This window comes from Chelmon rostratus, chromosome 20, assembly GCF_017976325.1.
Source record: "Chelmon rostratus isolate fCheRos1 chromosome 20, fCheRos1.pri, whole genome shotgun sequence".
NCBI classification, from domain to species: domain Eukaryota; kingdom Metazoa; phylum Chordata; class Actinopteri; order Chaetodontiformes; family Chaetodontidae; genus Chelmon; species Chelmon rostratus.
Genome location: NC_055677.1, coordinates 5,559,985 through 5,587,302, shown reverse-complemented (window position 1 = coordinate 5,587,302; position 27,318 = coordinate 5,559,985). Strand labels below are relative to the sequence as shown.

The following is a 27,318-nucleotide window of genomic DNA, read 5'->3' as shown; positions in this document are numbered from 1 at the left end:
TACAACAATTTACCTGTGCTGCAGCACTCCCCAAGACCTATAAACAGACTCTCATGTGTAAAATAGCTCCAAGATGAGATGCAAATTTCATTCTCACCACCCACCACCTCCAAACTCTTACTTTACAAATTGCTTCATAAAGGGTACTCTACTTCCTGCACTGGCAATAAACAGTGGCTTCAGATTCAAACCTGCACATCAATGGCTTCAGCTATGTAATTCCTAGTCAACTGCTTCCCTCTTGTCTGATAACACTCAACAGATGAATGAAACCTCAAGCTAAGAGACAACACAGGAGAAAGTTAACCATCCATAAAAAGTAAAGGACGAGGTGATGTGAGTGGTATAAAATGAACAGTTCTTGATGAAACCACTTCTGCACAGGCGGTATGTGAACAGTTAGTGCACTAAAGCTATGATTAGGCAGGGAACGAATGATGGTGGCCGTCCATTCCATTTTTTCCATGCACATTGTATTTGACAGTGTTATCTCTTCGATGATTATTAACTGTGGGCCACTGGGATCAGCTCCAGGCTAATGTACTGGAAAGAGACGAGGCTGCGGGAGCGTTAATAGGCCAGTTCTACTGTACCTCAGGAGCCATCCAGAAGGGAGTTCCCACAGAGGTGTTCCTCCTCAGGCGGGTATTCGTCAGCTGGGCTGAGACACCTGCAGGGAAGAGCATACACGCTTTAGACAGTTTACCCTCGCTCTCCCTTGACATGTGTTTTTTCCTCTCACAAAGATCAGACTGGCTGGTAAAAGCGATGATGTGTGAAAAGGGAAACAGCGAACAGTAAACAGCGGGGTGCTGCTCGGCTGATATGAGGCCGAATGGATCTCAGAGCTTTCTCTGATAAAGCCGTCGCTATTGTGACAAGGAGGAGAAACAAAACGCACACACGTGCGCGCTCACATGCACACGAAGCCGTCGAGTTGTTTCTCCCTTTAAATGATAGATTACTTTGAATTACAAATTCTTGTGTGACTGCAGGTGATTTTTCCAGGCATTTCAAGAACAACATTTGAATGCAATTCAACTGTAAACAGACAACATTTCACCCTCCCTCAAGACAAGATGTTTTGCATGGAGGTGATTTATTAGCTTATGTTTCGCTTTATCTGCCTGTATAAAAAGAGGACAAAGTCATATTGCAGCCATCAAGCCAGAGATGGATAAATTCAGCAAAAGCGGAAGAAAGCGAGGGGACGTGTGTCCTTATGTGTGTGTGTGTTAATGTGGGGTAAAAAGCCTGACAAAGAACATGCTGACCCACAATCGTGACTTCAGTCCAGTCCAGATAAATCAGTGTTACGCCACACAGCGATGTGTCCCAGGGCCGGCTCTGCTGAAGCAGCAACCAGGACAAAAGCTGAGCCTCGAGACAAAGGCGGCTTCCAACAAACAAAAGGTGATCTACTGATGCACGACATGCAGTTGCAGACCAAAATCTCTGTCTAGTCGTGCGTTACATTATTTGAATCTGAATCACGCAGTTTCAAATTTAAGGATGCTTTTCTGCAGAATGTTTTCCAAAACATGAGACACAGTTCACACAACATACATGTATTTCTAACATCCCATAAAATCTTCTTTGCGCCTGTTTTTTGACGACTTCATTATTGTCAGAACGGTGCAGTGATACGCTGATGCTCGGCTGGTGCTGGTGGGTTAAAGCCAGGGGTGGAGATGAGCAATGCAGAGGAAAACAATTGTGTGGCAAACACTGTGCAGGAGGGGATATATGCATGAGGCTGAAACACACACAGCAACATGCTGTCAGGAGCACAGACAAACCTCAGTAAGCCTTATGGATATACACTCACACACTCACACACGTCTACTACAATATACACAAGGTATATGAGTGTGTGAGGATACAGGGACACAAAGAGCCCCCTATTAATGCTCTCACAGCCCCTCACTTTCTGCTACATTAGCCCAGAGTGGAGCCTGGTGGGCCACACTTAATAATCATCACAGAGATAACGCTGTCAATTAGAATATTCATGAGAGACCCATGAACGAGCAGCTCCGCTCGCTCTTCCTCTGCTCTTTTTGGGTCCAGCTCTTTGCTATTTTGTTTCTCTGCGGGTGATGAGTCACTGCGGGGGCTTTATCTCTTCAGTTGCTTAGTGTAGCATGCACCCCTCCACATAAAAAAAACGTTAATCCCAGCGTGACGCAGTGCCTGCGTGTAGCACCGAGGCGAGCACGAGCGGGGCCGTTTTTACTCGCCGTTTATCGTCACTCTGCAAATTTCTGCACACGCCGGGCTTATTTTTAAACTGCTGCTACGTCCGCTGACGTCATAACCGATATCTGATTTGATTTCGACTGTCAGTGTTTTTGAAGACTTGCGGACTAGACGTACAAAAGATGTTATAGTCATTTTGTGCCTTTGGTTCTCCTGCTCTGAATACAGGCTGGGACAGATTCAGCTATGGACCTTTATTTTATTATTATTTTAAGAGAAAATTTGCAGATTTTCAACTAGCTTTTTATTATTTTAATGTGGACAGCAGATGCAAATGAACAGTGCTAAACTTCCCTCCATGTTGCCTGCACCCAGAGCTCCCTGCTCATTTGCTGAACATAGTCGGCTGGATGATGGACTTGTGCCAGTTATTGGGGCTGTTGTTTGAACAACGGACTATATGTCCACATTTTTGGACGCCCATTGTCACAGACACAAATAGTATAGAGGTCAGGACAAGAGGAAGAGCCAGGGATGAGACAGGGGTGGCTCATGATATGAAACTAGGCACTGCTGATCAAGTAAGAACCAAGATTCTGTTACTGAATCTCTAAAAGCCACATATTTAAGTGTACTGTTTCGCTATAATACCAGGAAGTTTGTGACCAGGCTGCCATTGCTTGAAACCAGATGAACTAAAACCAAGCACCACCCAACTCGCAGTACATCACCCACCATCCGGAGCGTTGATTGTGGCGCAGGGCATTGTGGTCGTTGTTAGTTTTCTACCTTTTTCTCTGCCTTCTCTGGTCATATAGCACCAATTTCCAGATCATTTCTCCTGCATAGACAGCCCAGGAGACCAAAGGACTCAACTGGCAGATGATCAGCACGTCTTATCTGCCCGGTTTGCTGCCACCTTTCGTCTCAGGTGGATGGCATGACATTTACTTTAAGGCGAGAAATTCAGATTTTTGCATTGAAATGCAAGTCACAGTCTGTGTTGCATGTGTTTCTACCACAGCTCCATGCGGTTGAAACTAAATTTGAAACAAGACTAAGAATCCATAAACATGTTAGTCAAGCACAGTGGTGCTGTGAGCTAAATGCTAACACCAGCATGTTAGCCCCTTGATACCTGAATTTATTTAGAATGATATTAAAAAATTAATTCTTTGTGTTTTTGCTTTCAAATTGATCCTAAATTAAGAGGAGTTAATTTTTCTGTAGCACATACAACAGCCGTTAATGCTTGCATTTAAGCATTAACATAAATGTGCATCATAAAGGCCACAAAATTGGCTTACAACCATTACATTGTAGCAACAACACAACAGATGCAGTTTTCACTTTGACCGGTCCGATGAGAAACCAGTGCTTGCAAAAGGTTCCTAGGTGTGTGTTGAATATGCACAAACCGGCATTAGAGGAATGCATGAGCGATTCGGCTGCAATGTGGATTAAAGTAGTATGATGCGAATTCGCGACAATCAGTGTTAAGGTGTCAAAATGGCAATGTTAACATGCTGATGTTTAGCTGCTATAATGTTGACTTCATTCCCTGTTTAAATTAAATGTGTCATCATTCTACCATTTGCAAATTAGCATCAAACACCTCATGATGGTGCAAGAGGAAAAGCCATTATGACTCATCCTGTGGGCACCATGAATGTCTGTTCCAAAGTTTATGGCAATCGATCTGACAGTTGTTGAGATATTTCAGTCTGTGATGGACCAACAGACCAATGAGCAGATTAACATTGGCGTCATGCTCTACAGCTTCACAGTGACACAGGCTACAAAAAGGTGATGCTGACGCTGTTATGTGCACCATTTTCTCACCTAAAAGTTGTGCCTTTAATTCTACCTGTTTCTTATTTTGCTCTCTCTACCTACATGCCTTTGTTTTGAATATTAAGCAGATGTATAAGAGCAGATAAGAGTCTGAGAAGACAAGCTAACACGGATGCCTAAACTGGTCGATGGTCCAGTCGTGTTGCAGCAATGACTTTCAGGTCTCAAAATTAATAACTGGTGATAATGCCACAACTTTAAATGCAATCACTTCCTATCTGGCTTTCAGGAGCTTCTCACTGAACAATATGGTGAAGTGAGGGTTGAAAAGTGTTGCTTTTGTGCAATAAAGTACTTCTCAGGCAAACCTCAGCAGATAATGCGCCCTTCCTATCTGAGAGGTTCATTATAAGTTTGGCCAGAGGAACACATGATAAGAGTTCTAAAGCAGACAAGATCTCCACATCACAACAAAAATGGTGAGATCTTGTTTGTGATGCCTCGATTATAACAGCTTCAAATAAATAGTCTCATATGTGCAATATCTACTGCGGGGAAACTGTACTAACAGTGAACGTTTGTATTCATTCTGCAGGTAGATCATGTTTTGTGTGGCTTTACATTTATGCATAGATGAATTATTTATGGATACATACTCATAATATTTTGCATTACTGAATACTGTTTCAAAATGTTTAAACTAAATTTGCTGACAAACTGACAGGCTAACGTTTGAGCTACATTAGACGTGTGAGGGCTGAGCTCTTGTTCTCCACATTGCTGGTGTGTTCACTGTCCATTGGTTCAATGACCATTAGTTACATAATATGTCCAATTATTCAGATTTGTGTGGCGTGTTTGTGCGCAGCTATGCTATACAAGGCCAGAATTGTATCATGTGTGCACTGTATGTAAAACCTTCTTGGCCTGAAAAGCAATATACTGCATTTGCTCAGAGACTGTGCTTAACTTTGGAACAAAAGACATGAAATCTTACACATAATTCGCTGAAATTCTTCACATTTTCATGCTTCGCTTCTTGATTATCTAACCCTAAAAAACAGTGGCACTACTACTGCTGCAGATTTGTGCAGATCAAACCTTTGATGTGGCAGCTTTGTGGCAGTCTTTCCTCATGTGTGATATTTTCTATTTCATATACTGAAGATAAGTCACAGCCATCCAATTCGAGAAATAACTGTTTCTTGGTGTTTATTGATTTCAAAGGAGCAGATGACTATGTCAAATGCATTCCATTTATGAGTAAAGTTGTACAACGAACAACTAACTGCTGTACTTTGAATGACTTCTGAAACTGAAACAACAAACGAGATGACAATTTTCCAGCACTTAGCAAAAAGAACATTGACTAATTTGAGTCTTATCAAACTTCAGCAACTCGTGCAAACAATCAGGGGATCTCAACTTCCAGTCACTGTACACATTAAATAGAAATATGTAGTATTCACTGATCACGAGCCGCTCTGCTTTTACAATTTGAAGCCCGTAAATTAGAAATTAGTGTTGTCTCTGAGTCACTGTGTTGAGGCAAAACTGTGAAAACTGCAATAAGATGTTAAATGTAATAAAACAGAGCCAGGGTTTGGTTCGCGTGAGGCGGTTTAGTTTTGTGTGATTATTAGAGATTATTATTATTACATACATCTCTTATTTACAAAAGACAGTTGTATCTTTAGAGATAGAGAGAGGAATCTTTAATGTGCTGTTGAATAAAAGCTTAGTAAGCAAATTTACTGTAGATATTTGATCCACCGACCATTAAAACACCAACTGCTAAACAAAATTAAAGGAATATCAGACCCCAGGATGAAGCTCTTATTACCAGGTGTAGACGTTACCAAATATTTATGAAATGTTTTGAAACTGACTGTTTAAATTAAATCCTCGAGGCTTTCCTTCTTCAAAACTGGTTAACAGTTGTTGAGAATGTCTGAAGAAGAAGCCCCGCTCCATATTAGCTATACTTCACATTCACATATCAAGTGATTCCATTAATACCCCTCCTCCTCCTCCTTATGTAAGAGCTGTGCACTTTGTGCTTCGTGGTTCGAAAAAGGCTTTTAAGAGAAGTCCGCAATTAGCGGACTAAATGCAAACCTACACACATGTTGAGTGGGGATTTTATTTGTAATGAAAACAGGCGTCTGGTTTTTCAGGCCCCTGAAGAAAACAGGGGTGAGTCATCTCCCTGGAAATGCTCACAATCACTCTGCCTATCGTGAGCCTTCAGTAAGAACTATGGCCGTGCTGCTCCGAGCGCCTCATTTGGTTAAGAAAACCTAAAAGCAAATCAGTACGAACACAGGGTGAATAGCGACAATGTCTGCTGCCGTCTGCGGGAGAATGTAAAAGATAGGGTGTAATGGAAAAGTCTAATTGTCTGCCACCTTGTCAGGTTGTGTAAACGTATTCCAGCCTCTCGAGGAAACTAATTAGCGGGACAATTTGTTTGGCGAGTGGCTGAAGGTAATGGATTTGACCCTCTTCTGTTAAATAGAGCCATAACATGATTTTCACTGATTAGAGGAGGATAGTACAAAAAGAGACACCGCGTTAAAGCTTGTCTTTTGCAAAAAGCGTACCGAAATCCACCAGTTTGATCCCTCCGTGCGTCGTCAACAGGATGTTATTGCCTTTGACGTCACGGTGGATGGTCTTGTTGATGTGCAGATGCTGGAGGCCCTGTGAAGGAAAAGAGGTTAAGAGCTTTTTCTGACACCTGCCTGCAAAATTATCCCGTTCAAACCCCTTTTTGATTGAAGCAGTGTATTCAGCGGGAGGTTGTTCGACTGAGCTCTGCTTTACAGCATTGTTTCCCCTCCTGCACATTCAAAAGGCCAGACTTACCATCAGGGCCTCGTGCAAGATGTAGGCAATAATGGCTTCATCCATTCTGTCTCCTCTCTTCAGCATGCCTTTAGCCAGATCCGTCACAGAGCCGCCATTGCAGAGCTGCAATAGAAAAAAACACAAAGGAAGGAGAATAATGAGAAGAGGCTCAACGTGAGTCAGCATTTATGGCTGAATTTATACAATACGCTGAAATCTGAGGCAGAACTTCACGTGGAGGAAAGGCGGAGGATGAAAATGTTTTGATCATAAGATTTCACAGCGAGAAAAGAGATGCTGAAAGTAGTTCTGTCAATCTTTGGCAGCTTATCTTTCCGAGGCAGCTTAGTGAGAGGTGGAAATCGTGCCGATGGGGAGAACGAACATGTTGCGCTCAGGGTTTAATCTACGCTGTGATGACTACGCGGGATAATATTAAACATGCACAAATCATCTTCAAATGAAGTACATCCTATTATGTTTTAATACAACGGCGAGGTTTATATTAGAAATTACGCACTATTTATGGGGACAACATTTCATACTGGAAACAGAACGAACCAAGAAAAAAATCAGCCGAGACAATTTCACCTTTTTTTCTCTCTCCTTCTCAACGAAAACAAACCTTTGATTTTGTGTATTTCTACGTGTTTTCTTGTGGTGTACCGCATCTAGAGGATACAGCCTCCACTGTCAATAGCAATCCCTCCTGGAAAATTACAGAAAATTACCCTGTAGGTTGCCTTGGCAACAATAATAACCCTTAATTTGGGCCTTTCTTTGGAAGAAACCAGAGGTGTACGAAAAATAAAAAGCGCTAAGATGTCAATCACAGTGGTGGGTGGTAGTGTGTGTGTGTGTGTGTATCTGTCTGTGTGTGTGTGTGTGCGTGTGGAGGGGGGGGCTGCCAGTGAAGATAAATAGCAGATTCTGCATATGAACGCTGTTTGTAAACACAGACCTTGTCACTCTGTGTGGTAAAATATATCATCTACATAGGCATTAAACATACAAACACATCCCACTTTTTCAAGTTTGTCATGGTTTCTGAAAACATTTTTGTGCAAGACAGGAAATTTCCATCATATCTTCTCACGTATTAAACACTTGTTCTTGTATAATTACACTAATTTCCCGCTCTTGTAAACTGAAAGCTTAATTAGGCAATAGACATGCAGTGGTGTGTGGTTACTGAGGGTAAGTCCCCTGAAGCGATCGCACTAAAGAGATTGTGCAGCACAAATCAATAAAGGTTACTAATAAATAACTTATATAATAGAGCTTTAACAAAAACAAAAAAAAAGTTTTTCAGTTCACATTTTATTTTCCTAAAATGTTTATGGAAGCAGGATGTTAACTACAGAACTTGTATGATTTTAGAAAAATGATGGTATAATTTTGTATTATTACTCTTTGAATATCTTCCACTGCAATCCTAACAAAAAAAAGTGCTGACTGGCATAATAGTAGCATCATAACACAGACACAATGTTTGCAGCTGTGTGCCCAAACCTCCAAATAAGGACCCATTTTGTCATTTCATTATAATTCCACCCACAGGGCTTGATTGCCTTTGCACATGTTGTGCCAAAGAGATTCTGTGCCACTTACTGGAGCTAACTGAGCTAACCACAGGAAGCTAAATTGCTTTTTCCACTTACAACTAACAGTGAACACTTGTTAAAACAAAACACACAACACACATTTTGTTGATTTTACAGATGCAAACACATATTATTGTAATTTTGGATTATTCTATTGATTCATTTTCCAATTAATTGTTTGGTTCACACGCCATCGGAAAATAGCTGGAATCTACAAATGTTGTGATGTGACTGCATGATATCAATAGTTAATTTTCTGTTAATTGTTTCAGCTCTGGTTGATTTTAAAAGGCATTAGGATGCATCATGGCCTCCTTTTTCTTTATTGGAAGAAGATATTATGAAACTTAAAGTAAATGCTGACATGTTTAACTCTAGATCATGGGCAGATTATAAGAGGACGGGCCCCTGGACACAAACATTTTGTGTCTCTTTGTTGTTATTTTACATGTTCTTGTTATCGTTTTTTACTCTGATTGGTTAAAGGTAGCCAGCAATAGACTGTGATAGACAGATGGCTCATCCAATCACCTGCCAAGCACTTTCTGAAAGGGCCTGCCCTTTTCCAAGCAGTTTCACAGGACGACTTCCCAGATGGTTTTGCATAACAAACCATTTAATTGTTTTGTGTCTTTCTGATGTTTTGCATCTCTTTGTGGAAATTTTGCAAGTCTTCGTAGTTTTGAGTCTAATTGCTGTTGTTTCGTGTCCCTTTTGGATCGTTTTGCATCTCTGTGATTGTTTTGCATCTCTTTGTGATGTTTTACGTGTCTTTGTGGTCATTTTTCATGTCTTTGTTTCACTCTGTAGCATTGTTTTGTTTGTCTTTCTTGTAGTTTTGTGTCTCTTTTTGGTTGTTCTGTCTCTGGCCTAGGGGCCCCATGACCACTTGGGGCCCATTCAATAATCCTCCTATTCTCTCCATGCTGAGAGCGTAGCAAGTCTCCGACCTTGACAAAGCAGTGGCATAAGTTTTCAATGGCATGTCTTGTGTCTGTTTTCTATCTGTCTATCAATCTACCTATCCATCAGGAGCCCAGGGAGCTGTTGCAGGATGGATGGCATGTATCTCAGCTGCCACATGGGGAGCTTAATCACTCCTTCTCTCCGCTATCAGACGTGCAGACAAGCTGCAGCTAAGCAGAGAATACCACTGAGGCTTTAACAGACAGCACAGCACTCTGACAATGAGCCGCGCCTGACGTCAGTCCACATCGCTGCTGCCATATCACCTGTCATCATTAAATTACACGGGGCAGACAGACAAATCCATATTAATGAGAGGTCCGGTACCCTAGATTTAGCATAGCTAAATGTTAGCGCTCTCACCTTAGCCACAGTGGCCACTTCCAGAAAGCGATGCTTGACATGAACATTAATTATTTGAGATGTGGTGAAGACTTGAACCTCTGCAGAGTGGAAAGGATATATGAAACTTCAGACCTGGTTTGATTTAAATCTTGTACAGATTAAGCCAGATTTCCTAACCTTTCTGTGGAGTAGGGTACAGATATTTAAACACCAATAGTTTTGGGTTATTTTCTGAAACACACAACTAACTCCCATTAAATAAATGACACCATTAAACTATGATTGTAAAGGGAGCTGCATCAGGATGTTGTGGAGGCGTTGTTTAGATCATAGCTTAATTGATTTAATAAGGTAAAAATGTCCCATTTATTATAGCACAATACTACTGATTTCCTACACGATTTGGTTTTACTGCCAGCTGCATCACCATGAAGGAATACAAGGTCTCAAGAGGACAGTGAGCACCAATTCCAGTGGTTCCTATTGCCATATTATTATGCATTATCCCAAATAAAGGCTGCAACATTGTTGGAAATTGTCACACTGCAACAATTAGACTAATAACTCTATTAACTAGAACTCTGTCATTGCTAAAAATTATTAACAGGGCTGCCTAATTTGCATTTTTCATCACACATTTTCTTAAGATTGGAAGAAAAACGAGTGATGCAAAAGGTCTGTTCAGATCCAAGTCTCACATCTTCATCTTGAATGTCACGTGAGTTTTGTACAGAACTGTCAATTTTCAAAGAAATGACAGAATACGTTGAATACTGAGCGAGATGTTCTCCATAACAAATGAGGTCAGGTGCTTGTTTAGTCATGCAAATGAAAGTAGTCGATCAAAGACGTGTAAAAGAAGTGGATGAAACACACGTGAAGATGAAACAAACAGGGCTGCCCCACGACTCGGTGAGGGGAAACCACAGCGGCCGTTAAAACACGCAGGTGCTGACTTCTTACTCGACTATCTTTGATGTGCCTGCAAACATAAATCTACGTTTTTAATTTACCGTCACATTACTGGATGTATGGAGTTGCGTCACGTCTGCGACACCGAATAAGCGTGTGTGTGCGTGACACGCTGGATGGTCTCCAGAGAAAAACACTCCTATTGTTACTGTGGCCTTATCATTTACACAGGGAATAAAAACAGAGGTGTCCACTTTCTGGCACCATTCATTTAAAAGCCCAAACAACGAATACCATTTTAAACCTCATTGTCAATTAATGACCGTAGAGGTTGGGGTATGAGGGCGAGGACGAGGCAGACTAACGAGGGTAAATGCAGGGTGTGTTGGTTTATGTTTGACTTTCAGAAGGTGTCCGACTGAAAATAAATGTGATGCAAAGAGAGAGGATGAACAAAAGGGTCAAAAAACAATGTCTGTGGTTTAGACGGATATTTTCTGAATTCTTGCTATGCAAATAGAAAATTATTTCAGCTCTGATTTCCTAGTTATTGTAATATAATTCTAATATCTTGAAGTCTCCCTTGGTTTGCCTCTATCAGCTTTGCATACTTGGGTTTTTCCATTTCTCCTTTCAAAGATCTGGAAGCTCTATCAGACAGGGAGCTGTGGTGGATCCAAGTCCGCCTGTTGGCTGAACCACTCAGGACATTCAGGCCCTTGTCCAGTGTTATCTTGGCTTTGCGCTTCAGTCGCTGTCATGCTGAAAGGTAAATCTGTCCACAAGCTTGCATGTGGGTTTACTTTCTGAGAAACCTCTGTGAATTTTTGCTTTATTCAGTCTTGATCAGTCGCCAAATCACAAAGCTTCTGTTGTCAAGGTTCAAGGTAACTTTTTTGATACCCATAGGTAGATTTGTCATCTTCTGAGGTTCTTGCAGTTTTATGCTACTTTATACATCTATAGGCCGCTTTGTTTCAGAGGGAAATATTGTACTTTTTACTGCACTACATTTATCTGACAGCTGTAGCACTAATTACCTATCAGATTAAGGTGTTTTAGACAAAAACAATAGATGATAAACCAATGGTTCCCACCCACTTATAATGTAGTATTTACTGATATCTGAGAACTTCTTCCACCACTGCCATCAATTTTTTCTTCTTCTAACTCTGGTTGGCCTGTCACATGGCTTTTTATCCAGGAATTATTATTTTCAGCCATGCTGCCATCAAGGCATGTTTAATGTAGTGTTACAGAGACAGTTTGACAAGTTCTCATATCTCTGCAGAGAAACTGAAACTCTTAAAGATGCCAGTGCAGTTTTGGCTCTGATAAAGGTTCTTCACGGCCAGTTACTTCTTCCATTTCCTAATGACAGAGGCCATTCATTTTTAAATACTTGCCTGTATATAATTCTATGTGAATTGTCAAACCTTTCCAAAATACGTATGATCTATTTAACAGGTAGCCAATGGCTTAAAACTGACATCAAGGGGGCCAAGTTTCTGTATGTGACGAGCTGGCTTTGAGGATGTGTTGCAGAAACATAAAGGAGAAAACACAAACAGCCAAAGCTGATAAATCACAGTTCACATGCTCTCTCCATCAGCTCTAAACCCCTCCACAACATCCCAATGCAGGACTGAAGTTGTGAAACTATGAGACTCTATGAATGAACACATAAATGAGGTGTTTCTGTCTTTTAATGGTGATATATTTACAAAGGAGCTGTTAAAGAATGGCGATGATGTTGGAGGTGTGACAACATACTGAAAGAGATGTGCTTTGTGTCCTGCGAAGCTTTTATAAACACCCGCTGTTCCATGAAGAATTACTCTCTAATTACAGCTATTACTAGCATTATTGTCAACGATAGGAACAACAAAGCCGTAGTATAAGAACTAGCAGTTAAATTCTTTTAACAACCATTTTTAATTTTGAAATCAAAGTGCAATATATGCACAGAGCAATGCATTTTCAATTTTTGCATAATGGAGGATGCATTTTTTAGATGAGCTTTCAAAGGTTGGACTAATCATTGGCCTTCATTTAACAGGGTCTCTGGATGAAACATGGGAGCTCGCAAATGAATGCACATCCAAATCAGGTTTTTATTTCCAATTAGGGAATAAAAGTCGCTCCATCGTCGCTATCTTTGAAGTATTTTTAAACTCTCTGGGAGCAGAATTCGGCAGTCATACATGAAAGCTTGCTCATCTCAGCCCACATCCGCTATCATAAAGGAGCACACTACAGAGGCAAAGCCAAAAGCTTGCAGACCCCAATGAGGGGCTAACAAAGTAGAGGATGCAATTTGTATGAAATCTGTTCATAATGAGTGGTATGCTGTCAGTGCAGCGCAGAGAAAGGCTCATCTCAGCAGAGCTAAAGGATGGAAAATTACAGTTTAGAAAGGAGGGACAGTTACCATGGTGAATGACCACCTCACCACCTGCCTTCCTGTCTCTTTAGTGCTAAAACCCCTTGTGCATCTACTTCAGAGCGTGCACACGCACACGAACACACAACCACTTGCTAAACTGTCAGGCAGTGATTTCAGCCACAGGATTAGCCACCAGATTTGGACTGCTGGCTGCAGTGTTTTGCAAGGGAAATGTTGGAAATGGATATGCAAACCGCAGAAGAGACAGGAAGTGCAAAGAAAAAGCAAAGCCGAGTGAAACACCAGATTCGTATTTTCACTCAATAAATTACATGATACAAAAGTAGCAATTGGTACAGTGCAAAATAAGAGGTATCCTATCAGATAGAGGTCTTTGTTTTCCTTTAATGCAGTGTGTGCTCTGGTTATTCAGTGTCTTAGATTGTACCAGATCTCTGAGCAAAGTAATTGCAGGGTCCTCTACAAAGGTCAGGAGGAAGGAGAGCGATGAAAAGGGAAAGAAACACAAGCTGGAGAGGTGAAAACTATCTACTGGGTTAGCATAACACTGCTGCTGTTGATGCAAAGCCCATTGAGCTTGGATTACAGAAATATGGACACTGTGTTCTAGCACGGCTGCACCTGATAATGGAAAAAGGAACGACACAATGTGGAACACGGTTGGTGGAGATGGGCTTCTTTTTTCCAATGGTGCAGTCAGAAAATTTTTTGGTGAAGACCAAAGCAAATCCATGGATTTACAATCCACTGAGGGTTAAAACTTTTCATATTACAATTAAATGGTGTACTGGAATTGTAAAATGCCCAAAATGAAAATCACCCTTTTTGTGCCCTTTAGATTACTTATTATTTGTTCTTTTTTCATTTTCTCCTGCATATTCGATGTGTTCTTTTCCATGCTTCAAATGTATAGAGATTGGATTTAAAAGAGTATCTGGGCTGTGCATCGGCTGGAAACATTTTTTTTTTAAATCAGCTCATGCAATGTTATTATTTTTTGTTGGCACTATTTTGTAAGTACTTCATAACAAGATAAAATATTTACAGTAAACATAACAATGGTGCAAATTCAAATTCAATACTTTGGCACAGCATTGCTTATGGCTAAATGCTAACATCAGCACACTAACTTGCTTACAATGACAATGGTAACTTGCTAATGTCTAGCAGCTAATTTATCAGTAGCACTAAACACTACGAACAGCTGAGGCTGAACTGACATAGTTTGGCAGATATTATATGGTCATAAACTAAAGTAGTTAAATTAACTTTTGACCTAATGATGATGGATGAGAAGGCAACTCACAGAAGGCCTTAATGTGTCCTTTGTGAAACTTGAATTTCTGCAACAAATCCTCTGTCAATAGTCCAATAGTTATCAAAACATTTTCCTTTGAGCCAAAATAGCCACCTGCTGGTGGTGTGACATGAAAAGTCAGGGGGGCGTCAGAGTCTGTAGGACTGATCCTCTGGGGCATCATGGATGCAGCATCCTATCTGAGCCAGATTTGATGGCAGTAGTTGTTCAGACATTTCAATTAAATCCAAAAATGCTAACTTTGAGACGTTTGTAAAATTAGATTAGCAATCTGTCAGACCAGTTATTAGATTCATCCTCTGGCGACCATAAATAAATGTACAACATTTCATGGAAATAGCTGTTGGACTATTGGACGTGGGCTGCACGGTGGCTCGGTGGTTAGCAGCGTCGCCTCACAGCTAGAAGGTCCCTGGTTCGATCCCGCCTGGGATCTTTATGTGTGGAGTTTGCATGTTCTCTCTGTGCAGCGTGGGTTTTCACCGGGTTCTCCGGCTTCCTCCCACAGTCCAAAAACATGCTCAGGTTAATTGGTAATTCTAAATTGTCCGTAGGTGTGAATGAGTGTGTGCATGGTGGTTTGTCTGTATGTCTGTATATGTAGCCCTGTGGTAGACTGGCGACCTGCCCAGGGTGTCCCCTGCCTTCGCCCAAGAGATGGCTGGGATAGGCTCCAGCCCCCCCGTGACCCTGCAAAGGATTCAGCGGTGTATAGATAATGGATGGATGGACTATTGGACGTTGAGATATTTCATTCTTGACCCCAGTGGTGGACCAACTGACTGACCAACATTGTCCTCCAGAGAGCATGACAAAAAAATGCTGCGTTAGCTCTCCTTCAAAGACCTTTATGAGTGTGTCCACAGCTGTGACAACTTTGCCACCATTTTTTCTTATCAATCCTCCTCAAGTTTGCTCACCATGTTAACCAGACGTCTCCAGGTTTGTACTGCTCGCTATCAAAGCGGGAACATAAATTACATGGTCGGGAAGTCAAAAGGCAAAGAAAACCCACATTCGCCACCTTGTTGGACCCCATAAACACTTCTCCTCTCTGAGGTTGACCTCCATTACATGTTCGTCTGGAGCTTGACATTTGAAAAGGGCTACAGCGAGCGATGAAATATGAAAGACGGAGAACTGGGGAGCTGGAGGCAAGGCTTTTTTAGATGTACAGGAAGCAGCTGCAGCAGCAAGGTCCCCTTGAACTTTTGCATAAACTCACAAAATCACAAATTCATGCCTGCATCTAGCCATTCTTGTATGTCAGCAGGTGCAAGAAAGCAGTCTCAAAGTCAAATGCAGTGATGTTTTTGATCAAAATCAGGCCATTTTATATTCAGATGTTGATTTAGCACAGAACCTCGCTCAAGCAGTTTTAATATAAAAATCTAAGTGCAACGACAACCTCAAAAAATACACTATCCTTCCCTCCATTTTAATGTATTCCACCCAAAATCTAAACAACAGAAATCAGCTACAAGATACATTTATGCCTGTGTTCCAACATGCTATGTCTAAACTAATGCACTGAGACAGCCCCTGTAAACAGAAATCCCTGCTCTGCTACTCTCAGCAGGGTGCCCACGTCACGCGAGCTAACCTCAACCCCCAACACAGCCATGTTGTTGGCCTGCAAACAAATCCCCCAGGTGGCCTATAGGTAAACTCTTAGACTGCCCGTGGTGGCTTAAACTGTTGCATAATCCCTGACCATATTTGGTCACTGCGGTATATACCTGGCGAGACATGCTGTGTGAAGTACAATTGAACCTTTAATCTGCACCATTAGGCTCTTTGTCTGCACGTACAGCCGCAGTATACAGGCAAATGCAACAGTCAATTATAAGGCTTGTGGTTTTTCTATACAAATATAATGTTCCTACCTCCAGCACGAGCCACAGCTGATCTCCACATTTCACGTCCTTCTTGTAATACATCCCATAGAATTTGACAACATTGGCGTGGTCAGAAAGAGCTTTGAGGATGTTGTATTCTGCTTCGATCTCCTCATCAATATCCTGAAAAACAAGGACATGCAAAGTCATGTTGTGCTCATGTTTCTCAACCAACCTTTTGCAAAAGATATCAAAAGAACGAGAGCTGCGTAGAATCTAACAGTGATCACACCATATTTCCAGATCAAAGAAGTAGTTTTAGATTATATCTTGGCGAGGGTTTGATGAGAAGATTAATTAATTCAGGCCTGTGGACCCAGGAGCCAGTTAGCTTAGCATAGCAGAAAAACTGAAAACATGGGGAAACAGCTAGCCTGGCATAGGTTTTGGTTTGACATTTGGTTTATAAAATCAATGCAAAATTGACAAGAATTTGTTACTTTTGGACAGATTCAGGCTGTACAGCCCTGGTTGAGGTCTTTATGCTAAGCTAAGCTAACCATCCCCTGGATCCAGCTTCATATTTAACAGAGGTATCAATCTTAAATTGCTGCTCTTTAGGACAATTTATGAAGTCTCTCTGCCTCTGGAATTTAACATGGGTGAAAAATTCAGGGCATGTTAATTAGCAATTATTGGACACTGTATTTTGCAGTTCTACTGTGTGATAAAAGCTAACAAGACAGAGGTATTTTCCATAAAAATCTTGCTGGTACATTTACTGTTAAAGCCATACACAGCCATGCTCACCACAGAAATAAATCATTCAGTGTTTTGTCTGTACAGCTACAATCACATCCAGCAATGATTTTACTTCTCTAGACTTTCTCAAGGACTGTTATCATGAATGTAGCATGATATAACATTATTATAGACGTCCAGAAGTGAACTTATTTGTAAGGGTCAAGTGAAAATAACATGAAACAACAGACACATCTGCAGTGGCAGTATGCACAGTACACTCCTGCAGCGGATTCCCAACCTTGTTTTTGCATTGCGTCCCCTTAAAGCAAAGCAATGTCCGTTTGTGACCCTTCATCACAGGTCTGTCATAAGCAGTTCAAACAACACTGTTTTGTTGGAGCAACTTTCAAAGAACAGAAATGCTAAAACTAAGTATTTAAGAAATTGTGCAAAAGAAACGTTTTGATTGTCTCTCATGACCCTTCAAGTTAACGGTTTCATAGGGTCCAGACCCCATGTTGGGAACCACTGCTCTGTATATTTACTTATACAACTCTGTGCTACGCCAAAAATAGCAGCGTCATAGGAAACCAAACGCACCATAGATTATGATGCGACTTTTTAATATAGTCGTAAAATATGCATAGGGTTTGTACTTGAAATAACCAACCCAGTGATTAAAACGATGGTAATGACGGTCCCCACAGATTAGTGGTCTGTAGACGATCATTTCTCAATAATGAGAAACTGTAACAAATTCACAAAAGACTAATGAGAGTTTTATTAGCAAGAAGGCTGAATTTAATAGACGAAAATAGCTGCTCAGTAGAGCTGCTAAATAAGCCATACACCTTCAATATAGACAGATCAGTCCATGCAGGACACAATGACACCATAACATGAGGTCAATGATGACTGCTCTCTATAACTCTTCTTCAGAAATGGTGAGTAGTGCTGATGTGATGATGAAAATGAATTGAGTAGAACCTCTTGCCCAGTAATGTTCTGTAATTTGTAAGTACTGTCACTGTGGAGAAAAAAAAAATCTCTGCTTTATTGAATGGATCAGTCCCTCACTGCCAGAAGTAACATCATGTATCTCTGCTCGATGTCAAAATGTTCTTGCTTCAGGCCAGATCTGCGTCACACACATCTGCAAAGGCGCCAAATGTATTTTGGCTCAATGCTAAAACCCTGCACAAGCAAGGGAGCCCAGAATTATCAGAGAGGCGCCATGCTACATCACACTGATGATGAAAAATTCATCAGAAGCAATTTGCTGAGACAGCTGCTGATGGTTGTAGAAGGAAGAGCACTCCTTTTCTAAACGTCCTGTGCAGAGAGTAAAGCGGGGCAGCATGATGCTTATCGTGCAGAGCCGAGCTAATCAGTCAGTCACTATGCTGATGTTGCATCAGATCTACCAGAGATCTGTCAACATACTTTCAGAACTTTTTACACCTTTTTCACCTGTTACATTCCTCACTGTGCAAGGGTTGCATCGTTTCTTGAGGGTCTTTCTATTGTTAGGTTGCAGGAATGTTGGGTCTTATAGGTCTGGCCCTCTCACTGTTCACTACTGGATTATTTTTTCAGGTCAAATGTTAGCTAAATATAATGTAATACAAATGTTTGTGATTGGAAAAGACAGGACATATTATTGGCATGTGTTGTTGTGGGGGTTGTGGACTGTAGTGATGAAAAACTCCCAAACACTAACCTAAACCTAAGAACACATAAATCATACAGTTTATCCTGGAATTAAAGGAGAATTGGTAGAAATATAATGACCAAACAACTGAAAGCAAACCAAGCAAGATAGACTCAAACAGAAACGATGGTTGATTAGATCTAAGCTGTGTTGGTGTCTAAACCTCTAAAATATAGCTCCTACAAACGTGAACACACTAAAAGCTTACAGCTCCTTCATCAAGCACTGACTACAACACGTGCATGCCATGGTGCGAGGACATTATCCAACTTTAGACTGCACTAATAGAAGCAGCATAACATGTGATTTGGGCCTAAATTAAATGAGCAGCATGCAGCCTTCTGCCTGGGTCACGCTCATTTCAAGTCATTTAAACTGGAACACACTCCTGTTGGGACATTCCAGATAAGAACTTACATGGATGGGATCCAGTATCTTCACAGCTGCTTTACTTCCATCGATTTTGTTGAGCACCTTGTAGACTTTTCCATATGTGCCTTTCCCGATTGTCTCGATGATTTCCCACGTGTCCGTGGGATCTGGAAAGTTGTCAAAGACAATCGATTTCCCTGATTGTGGAAACATCTTCAGGAGAGATCTCCTGTGAAAGGAAAGAACATGGGTCCCTGTCAGAAAAGACGAAAGTGGCAGCTGCGAGAGAACAAAACAAACTGCAGTATGCACAGGCTGATGTGCTCATTCTGATATTAATCCATGTGAGAAGTTACAGCCCAGTACACAAATACATATACAGGAACACAGAAAAGAAGTGGTGTCAACTACCAACTGATGGCTACACTATACAGAAGTGTAACCAGATGACTGCTCAAAGCGCTGTCATGCTGGTTTGTTTGGGAATTAAACTAAAAGCACATCAGGTGTTTAACTAGAGGATAATCTGGTGGTAGCTGGGTAGCTGGGGGTTAATATGGAGGGTTTTAACACCACAGTAGCACTGCTCCATGGAGCTGCATGATGCTTTAGTGTTAAAATAACACACATATGTATAGCCTATCAGAGAATGCAGGCAGTAAACATGTGTTCACCCTCCTTTACCCCCTGCAGCCTTGTAGCTAGCTGGATAGTCAGTTGGTGGGAACAGACTTGTGAACACATTTCAAAGGCTGGTTTGAGCTGTAACTGTGACAAATTCCTGACACAGAGTGTTGCATTACGCTGTATTCCTGTGCAAGACAAAAAAGACGACCAACTCTCAGCACCGTCTTTATCTGAAAGGACTCATCCGTATCTCAGAGGACTGCGTATGCAGTTATTTCTGGGACTGATGTTACTTCCAGTCATGTTGCATTGAACAGGCTGTGTGTGCTGGATGCAGATAAATGATACTTTAGGATTACACTCTTACAATGCTGGATGACATTTTCCTTTTTGGAGCAGGGCTGACTCATGGTGAAATCAGAGGCTCTTATTATTGAGAGATTATTAAAAAAAACATAATAAATACCGATGCATACATATGCTTGTGGATATTGATATTAAATGTAGAGCCGTCATTCAGTAGCTGCAACAAATTAATCTAATAATCATTTTATCCAGTTAGCAGTGGCTTTCTCTAATTTCATATACAACTTATCATTTACACCATAAAAATATGAAGATTTTGCCATAATTCAAACTCTATTCTGCAATAACTTTTCAAAAACATTATCTGATAACTGACAGCTGCAGAACGAAGAGTTTTTCCATTCACACACCTCTTGATGTCAGTCATTTGCTTCTTGTCGCTAAACTCTCAAAGGGGTTTGTGTTTCTACTCCACTCTAATCAGTTTGTGTTGTTTTTCTTTGTGCATTTGGACATTTAGCACACCATGTCAAAAGTCACAGCCTAAAACTATGAAGACAAGGACTTTAAATGCAAGAGAGGAAAAACAGGATTGTATCTTTGCGTGGAAATGTGCAAAGGAAAGTTAGTCAGATAGCCAAATTGTAAAAGAAAACACTGCACCTCACATACCTTTCACAAACAAGGTGCCTGCTTCTGCCCTCACATTCAAAACTAAATCCACACAAAACTAAAACCATAATAAAAGCAGAATAAGTTTAAACAAACTTACATTGTTCTCTAAATGAGACTTGGAACATTTTCGAAAAGCAATTAATCCATTTCTGTGCAAAAGGTTAGCGTGGAAGCGGTGGTAGGCCAGCCTGGCCTGGCTGCGAGTGAAAACCACAGAGGAGGAGCTAACGTAAGCTAATCTCACCAGCAATTCCCCTGCTCCAGGGCTGCCATTGGAAACCATCTCTAAGTGGTGGAAGATATGGTGGGATTAGCAGGAATTAGCCACTGTTGCAGCGTGAGCCTTTCCCCATATAGACGCCCATTCATACACAAAGGAAAGCTGGTTAGAGGCCCTAAGCGCACAGTGCTGCAGAGGGCCACCACTGTTTTTATTATTAGTGGTCACTTTACTCACGCATGCTGTCTTATATTCATTTCCCAGCAGTTATCTTATCTGCATTAGTTATGATCATTATGATTTAAATCAGTTTGACTGAGTTGCTGTGAATAAATCACTCCAGAGCAAGATAAAACCTGGCACACACGTTGTTTTGCAGAGATAATATCAGTCATTGCCTATGCAGAGCAATTAGACTCCCATACATGCACCCACATGTAGGTAATTGCACTCATGTTAGCCTAATGTACAGTGCCTAAGTAACCTGCAGACATCCTCAATAATACATCACTGCCTCTATATGTGGCAACACACTGTGACACATGAGACAGGGGAGCGAAACCAAAGGACTCACACTGGACACCTCCAACAGGAGGACAGGCTGCAAGGAAATAACCCCTTAGAGGAGACCGTGTTTGTGTGTCTGTGTATGTGTCTGTTTGCATGGGGTTATCCAACCTTGTATGCCCTGCAGCACTGGCTAGCTGTCACTTTTAGTTAGTTGTTTAGGGATGTGGCATTAAGCACAGTTTGTGTACTAGTGCACAAATAATGAAGCGTATGTATAACTGAGCATGTATTTACTGTATGAACACTATGGTTTTGAAGTAAGTAATCACAGTTTTTATGAATGACACTGCGATAAAAATCAAAGATATATTACAGTCATAGAGTCGTTAAGTGGAAGTGTACTTTTTGATGTAGAAGTTTGGTCACTTGAAGCTCTTCGAGGAAACAGAAGATCCATTTGGCAAAAGGCGACACCAGCCTTGACTAATCTGTGACGCTGATGAGTGGGTTAAAGTTTCGGCTTAACCTTGGCACAAAAAGACTGCTGGTTTACAAGCCAAGATAATCTGGCTCGGTGGATCCATCAAAGTCAATAAGCCCGATACTTTCACTTAGGCTGCATGAGTTTTGTCAAGTAATGCTCAGATGCAAGTGGTTGGTAATGGAAGCGTGCAGATAAAGAGCCTGATGCTTCAGCACACAGAAAAATCCCCTGTCGATTGTTTGGTTTGTGCTGCTTGCCAACACACAAACAGTAATACAAGTACTAACACAGCATGTTTTGATAACATACGACTGCTAAAAGTAGAAACACTATGACAAGTTTCAGATAAAATAATCTAAAAAGACGACAACAAATCTCCTCATAGTCACATAACCTCATCACACACTGAAGCCGGTTGTTATAGATCCAAATGTTGGCAAATCACAGCAATGATTACTTCAATACTACTTCAATATTCATGTTTACTGACCTTTGATGGCTGATGGCGAGAGGGAACAAAGCGGACATAGACACATGGATGGGAAAGGTAAAGCAAAGATTTAGACACATGCAAACATGCACACATATATACATACATACTGTCTCACACACACACACACACACACACACACACACAGCTGCAACGTGCTGAGCCACTCCCGAAGCTTGCAAATGCAAAATCCAAATGAGCCAGCCATGCTTACATTGTTTAACCAAAGAAGCAAGTAAGAATGCACACAAAAGTTTTTAGCATTAGCAGCATATTTAGTGATATAAAAAGCTAAAAGGCAACATCATACTTACTCTTGTTTAAGTGCATTTACATGCTTGAGTGTCAGTTGTGGATGATGGCATTATCAAGCAAGAGCAGGGTGTAGTTCCTGTGTGCCCCAGCCTCCTCTGCTATGTATTATACATCAAGACTAAGGAACACAATATTGCAGAGCATACCAAAGTTATTAGGCTTGTAGTAATTAGTTTAAGTAATTAGTTTTAGCATGAGAGCGTCCAGTAGCCAGCAGCCGATGGGTCTGATAGTGTCATAAATTAGCCCGGAGAAGACAGGCTAACAACAGGCGAGTGCATGGACGGCAGCGACGAGCAAGTCAGGTGTAACAGGCCGTGACCGCACTGGAGCGCTCTCAGCATCGTTTAGCAGTGTCCCATTACAAAGGCACTGCTGGGGGAAGAGCCGCTGAGGGTCTGAGCCGGAGCTGGCCTGAGAGTTCAGTTTAGAGTCTGATGATGTCTAAGGCTTGGTTCAAACTAGTCCAGTTTGTTAGAAGTAGCATTTTTAAATCAATACATCATCAATCAATACCACTCAAAAAAGAGCCTGTAAGACCCTTGTAGCTTTGTTTGCTGCACTTGCTTAGCTTGCTAGCTAGCCACATTTCCCTTAGCTGCTTATCTAAACAAACTCCTGAACGCCCATTTCTCACCTGCTTATCTGTATGCAAGCTGTTGGCAAGCTAAACAATTGCTAAAATCTCACTAAACCACTAGCATTATTTCCGAACATATTTAGCTGGCTAACAGCTCATGTGTTAGCCACAACCATAATTTCCACACCTGCGTGGCTTGCTAGCACACAAGCTATTAGCCATGAACACACTACTTCTACACCTAATTGGCTTGCTAAGCTGTTAGCAAACAAATCAATATTTCCACATCTGTTTAGCTACACACAAACTGCAAGAAAACCAAGTATCATTTCCAAACCTGCTTAGCTTCACTTGTTTAGCTTGCTACCTAGCAGCTTTTCCTTTAGCTGTTTAGCCATAACATAACAGATGCTTGTTTAGACTTCAGTCAAAACAGTATTTCCACACTTGTATAGCTACACACAAATTGTGTGTAGCTATACAACATTTCCACACCTGTTTGGTTTGCTAAGCTATTAGCAAACTAAGCCAATATTTCCTCACCTGTTTAGGTAGAGGAGCCATAAGAAAACCTAGTGTTATTTCCAAATCTATTAAGCTTCACTTGTTTAGCCTGCTTAACAGCCTTTCTACACCTGTGTAGCTAATGCTACACACAAGCTGTTAGCAAGCTAAACACCCGCTAAACCACTAGCATTATCATCCCACCTGTTTAGCTTGGTAACACACAAGCTGCTAGTAAGCTGAACTGCTACAATCTAAACACCTGTTTAGACTGCTAACAGCTAACATGTCTTCACACTTGACTTTGTGGCTGTGGCTCAGGTGGTAGAGTAGTTGTTCACAAATCAGAAGGTTGTGGGTTCAGTTCCTGCCTCCCCACCCTGCAGCCTGCATGTTTAAGTATCTGTCAGCAAGATACCACATCCTGATGGGACTTGAACATTATTACTATAAAACCGATGTCTTCCTAGAGAATTAGATCCATTATCCTTATGAGCTACTAACATGTAGCTGCAGACTTTGTGGCTTGTTAGCTAAGGATCTCGTGACCTTTCTTAGGAACTTAGTATCATAAAGGCCAGTCAGGGGTCCAGTGAAAGGTCAATGAAAACAATCTTTGACAGTGTGTTTGCCCTCCTCTGTTAGGCATGTTTAGAGGGAATGTTACCTTAATTTTGAGAAACTTTGCCACTAGCAATGTTAATTATCCATGAACTAAGTCACTCTTTGTCTTGCAATTGTGCTTCTTCTTTTTTTTTACATTAATATAACAGCAAGGATGACACTTTAAAACTTCCCCCAATTACATCCTCTAACAATGTTTTCATGTGGAGGAAAAAGTGAGATTTCATGCAGCTATGACTTTCTCTGCAAATTATTGATTCTGCTCAAACTGTCAGAAACTAATTGCTTGAGCAGTGAAGCTGTTAATTTATCATACAGGCTAACAGATGGCACAGTGATTGTTTTCCCCTAAACACTTAGAGGCATGTATCCACCAGAGAGCGAGAAACTCTGACTGAACAATCTTTTGTTATTTAACAAATCAGCAAAAACAATTAGATCGGTGGATTCACCTAATTGCCCAAACTTAGTAACATTTCAAATTCAAATCTAGCCATGCTCAGCTTTAACAAAACTTAAGGTACTGAGTGGACTTTATATGACCCTTTAGAAAAGTGAATAAAAAAAGGCACATTTTGCCATTTCTATTATTTTTGGCTGTCATTAACTACAATAAAGGTGCAGCCTTCCTTCTGTTTAACATCATGAATGCTCTGTAGTTTTTGAATTCTCTCGTGTGTTGAACTAAATAAGATTTTATGCTTTGTTGGGAGTCAGGAGAGCAAGACCCTTCTACTGAAAACCAATCCTGTCACTACAAGGTCCACTCGGTCTATTGAACTCACCTTTCATGCTCATGCTGTCTCTTTACGGTGGAATGTGATCCCAGTTTGCAAGACAGCATGTGATAGAATGCGCAACTCATATTGAAGCCTCGTAAAGCTGAAATATTGATGGCAGGTGCTCAGTTATCAGGTCAGAATAACAAATAAATGGTTGCTTTTGCTGTGCTTTTTGCTTTTTAGCCCTGGATTGTGACTGGAGGGCTAGCAGGCAATTATTTCATTGTATTTTTTTTAGGAGTGAGTTTGTGATCTTGCCAGATACAGACATATGGCTCAAAATCATCAGAATGTTTAACATAATGAGGTAGGTATTGACATGGCAGTCAATAAGGCAAATTGCTATTTCACTTGATGGTCACACTGTAATGAGATGTTTCTGATGCCTTGAGGAAGACTTTGTGCAGGAAAGAAGAAAGAAATTTAGAAGAAGAAGGAGGTTTAAATGGAGGAGAAGAGTTAGAAAAAGACACCCTACAAAAACTCCCTATCAAAGTGCTGAGGAGAGGATCTAATTTGTCATTTTTAAAAGAGGAAGTACAATAGGTCCAGTTCCTTGACCGTGCCGTAAAACCTCATCAATTCATTGGCTTTGGAGCCATAAAATAAATAAATCTGGAGGCCAGTGATGTCTCTGTCCATTACAAACGCACTGCTAAATCTCAGCTCTGTCTTCACCCCACCTCCCACTGATGACCCCCCCCTCGCTCTCCGTCTGGGAGGGACCCGCCGCGATCAACTTGCCGACTTAAATGTGGCTCCCTCAAGCACATCCTCCAGGCTTGTGAGACAGCGGCAAACCAACCTCATTTCCTGCTCCGCTGCTTTACAAATGGCTCCTGGAAGCTGAACTGAGAACGAATGGAGATGCACTGATGGCCATAATAGCTGTATGATTAGAGCGGGCAAAGGTCCAGCTCAGTGTGCAGACTGGGCACAGCTTCCTGCCGCCTGCCTCACTATGTGACCACTTTGAGAACAGAATAATAGAAATGATGGAAGATGGCTGTAAATGATCATTTGCGTAATGTGATCAAATGATCAGTCCAGTATTGTGATTTTATTTTCCTCATATTTTAGATTATCTAATCAGATTTTCTGAAATTCAAGTGTCAGTTGTTTTTATGCCTTTTTATGCTACGCTATTAGTGGCTTTATGGATATTCATGGTTCCCAGAGGCTGATTCTTAAGACTTTTTGTGATCCCCTGACTTTTCCTCTAGCACCACATGAGGTTTGTGGTTTTTAGGGAAACATCTCTGGTACAACTGCTGAGAGCATTGCCATTAAAAAAAAATGGTGCCAGTATTCCTGGTGCCCAGAGGATGAACCCCACTGACTTTGGCGATCACATGACTTTTCCTCCAGCGCCATCAGCAGGTCAAATTTTCCCTCTTATCCTGTAAGAAGATGGGTTGTCTCAAAATTTCATACAAACATTCATGGTTTCCAGATGATGTTTTCTCATGATCCCCTGACTTTATCTCTTGTGTGACCAAGAAGTTGACATTTGTGGTTTTGAGTAAAATGTCACAACATCTATTGTGACATTTTATCAACATCGTTATCACCTGACTATGCTATCACCAGCTCAAAATTCAACATCAGTATGTTAGCATGTAAGCACATTAACAATTCCTTTGTAGCATACCTAATTAGCATACTTACCTTACCAATTAGCTTAAAGCATTTCCACTAGCATAGTCCTGTTCACAAGCCACCCGTGCAACTGAGAGAAGCATAAATATAATCACTTCCTGTATATATTTTCATTTTTCTTTTATTTATTTCTGTTTAATTAATTATGTTGAAAATATCAGTCTTTACTAAAACCACTCTTTCCAACACAGAAACAGACACTGCTACAAACTTAATATCAAGGTTGTGCAAGAACTTCCTCGTGAGCATGTGGTCTGCCTGTCTTTGCCTTATGCCTCATACTGTATGAAATTTTGGATGAGAACCCACATGTGACACACAGCCAAATGTGTGACGTGTTGCATAAGCAGCTAATAGGCTTAATTTCCTGACAGGTAACCTACATACTGCTCTGCTGCACACCCAGCTACTCACCCACTGATCAGCCGCTGCTCTCAACACCGTGAAGAATCATCCTCCCTGACTGACACTGCAGCCATGAG

The 27,318-nt window shown here is 41.1% G+C and overlaps 1 protein-coding gene across 4 annotated transcripts in view; it reads right to left on the bottom strand.

The window, feature by feature from the left end:
• The window catches only part of myo3a (myosin IIIA), a 55,220-nt gene extending 35,938 nt beyond the window's left edge, over positions 1-19,282 (bottom strand). For 2 of the 4 annotated variants that reach the window (XM_041961275.1, XM_041961276.1), the window contains exons 1-5: positions 19,106-19,282; positions 16,282-16,416; positions 6,862-6,966; positions 6,597-6,696; positions 594-670 (exon numbers count right to left, since the gene is read on the bottom strand). In XM_041961275.1, coding sequence (XP_041817209.1) covers positions 594-670; positions 6,597-6,696; positions 6,862-6,966; positions 16,282-16,416; positions 19,106-19,273 — 585 coding nt within the window. In that variant the 5' untranslated portion in view covers positions 19,274-19,282. The remainder of the gene's footprint in view (positions 1-593; positions 671-6,596; positions 6,697-6,861; positions 6,967-16,281; positions 16,417-19,105) is intronic. The other 2 variants (XM_041961274.1, XM_041961273.1) reach the window with 1 other exon arrangement.
• Between the last annotated feature and the right edge of the window lie 8,036 nt (positions 19,283-27,318).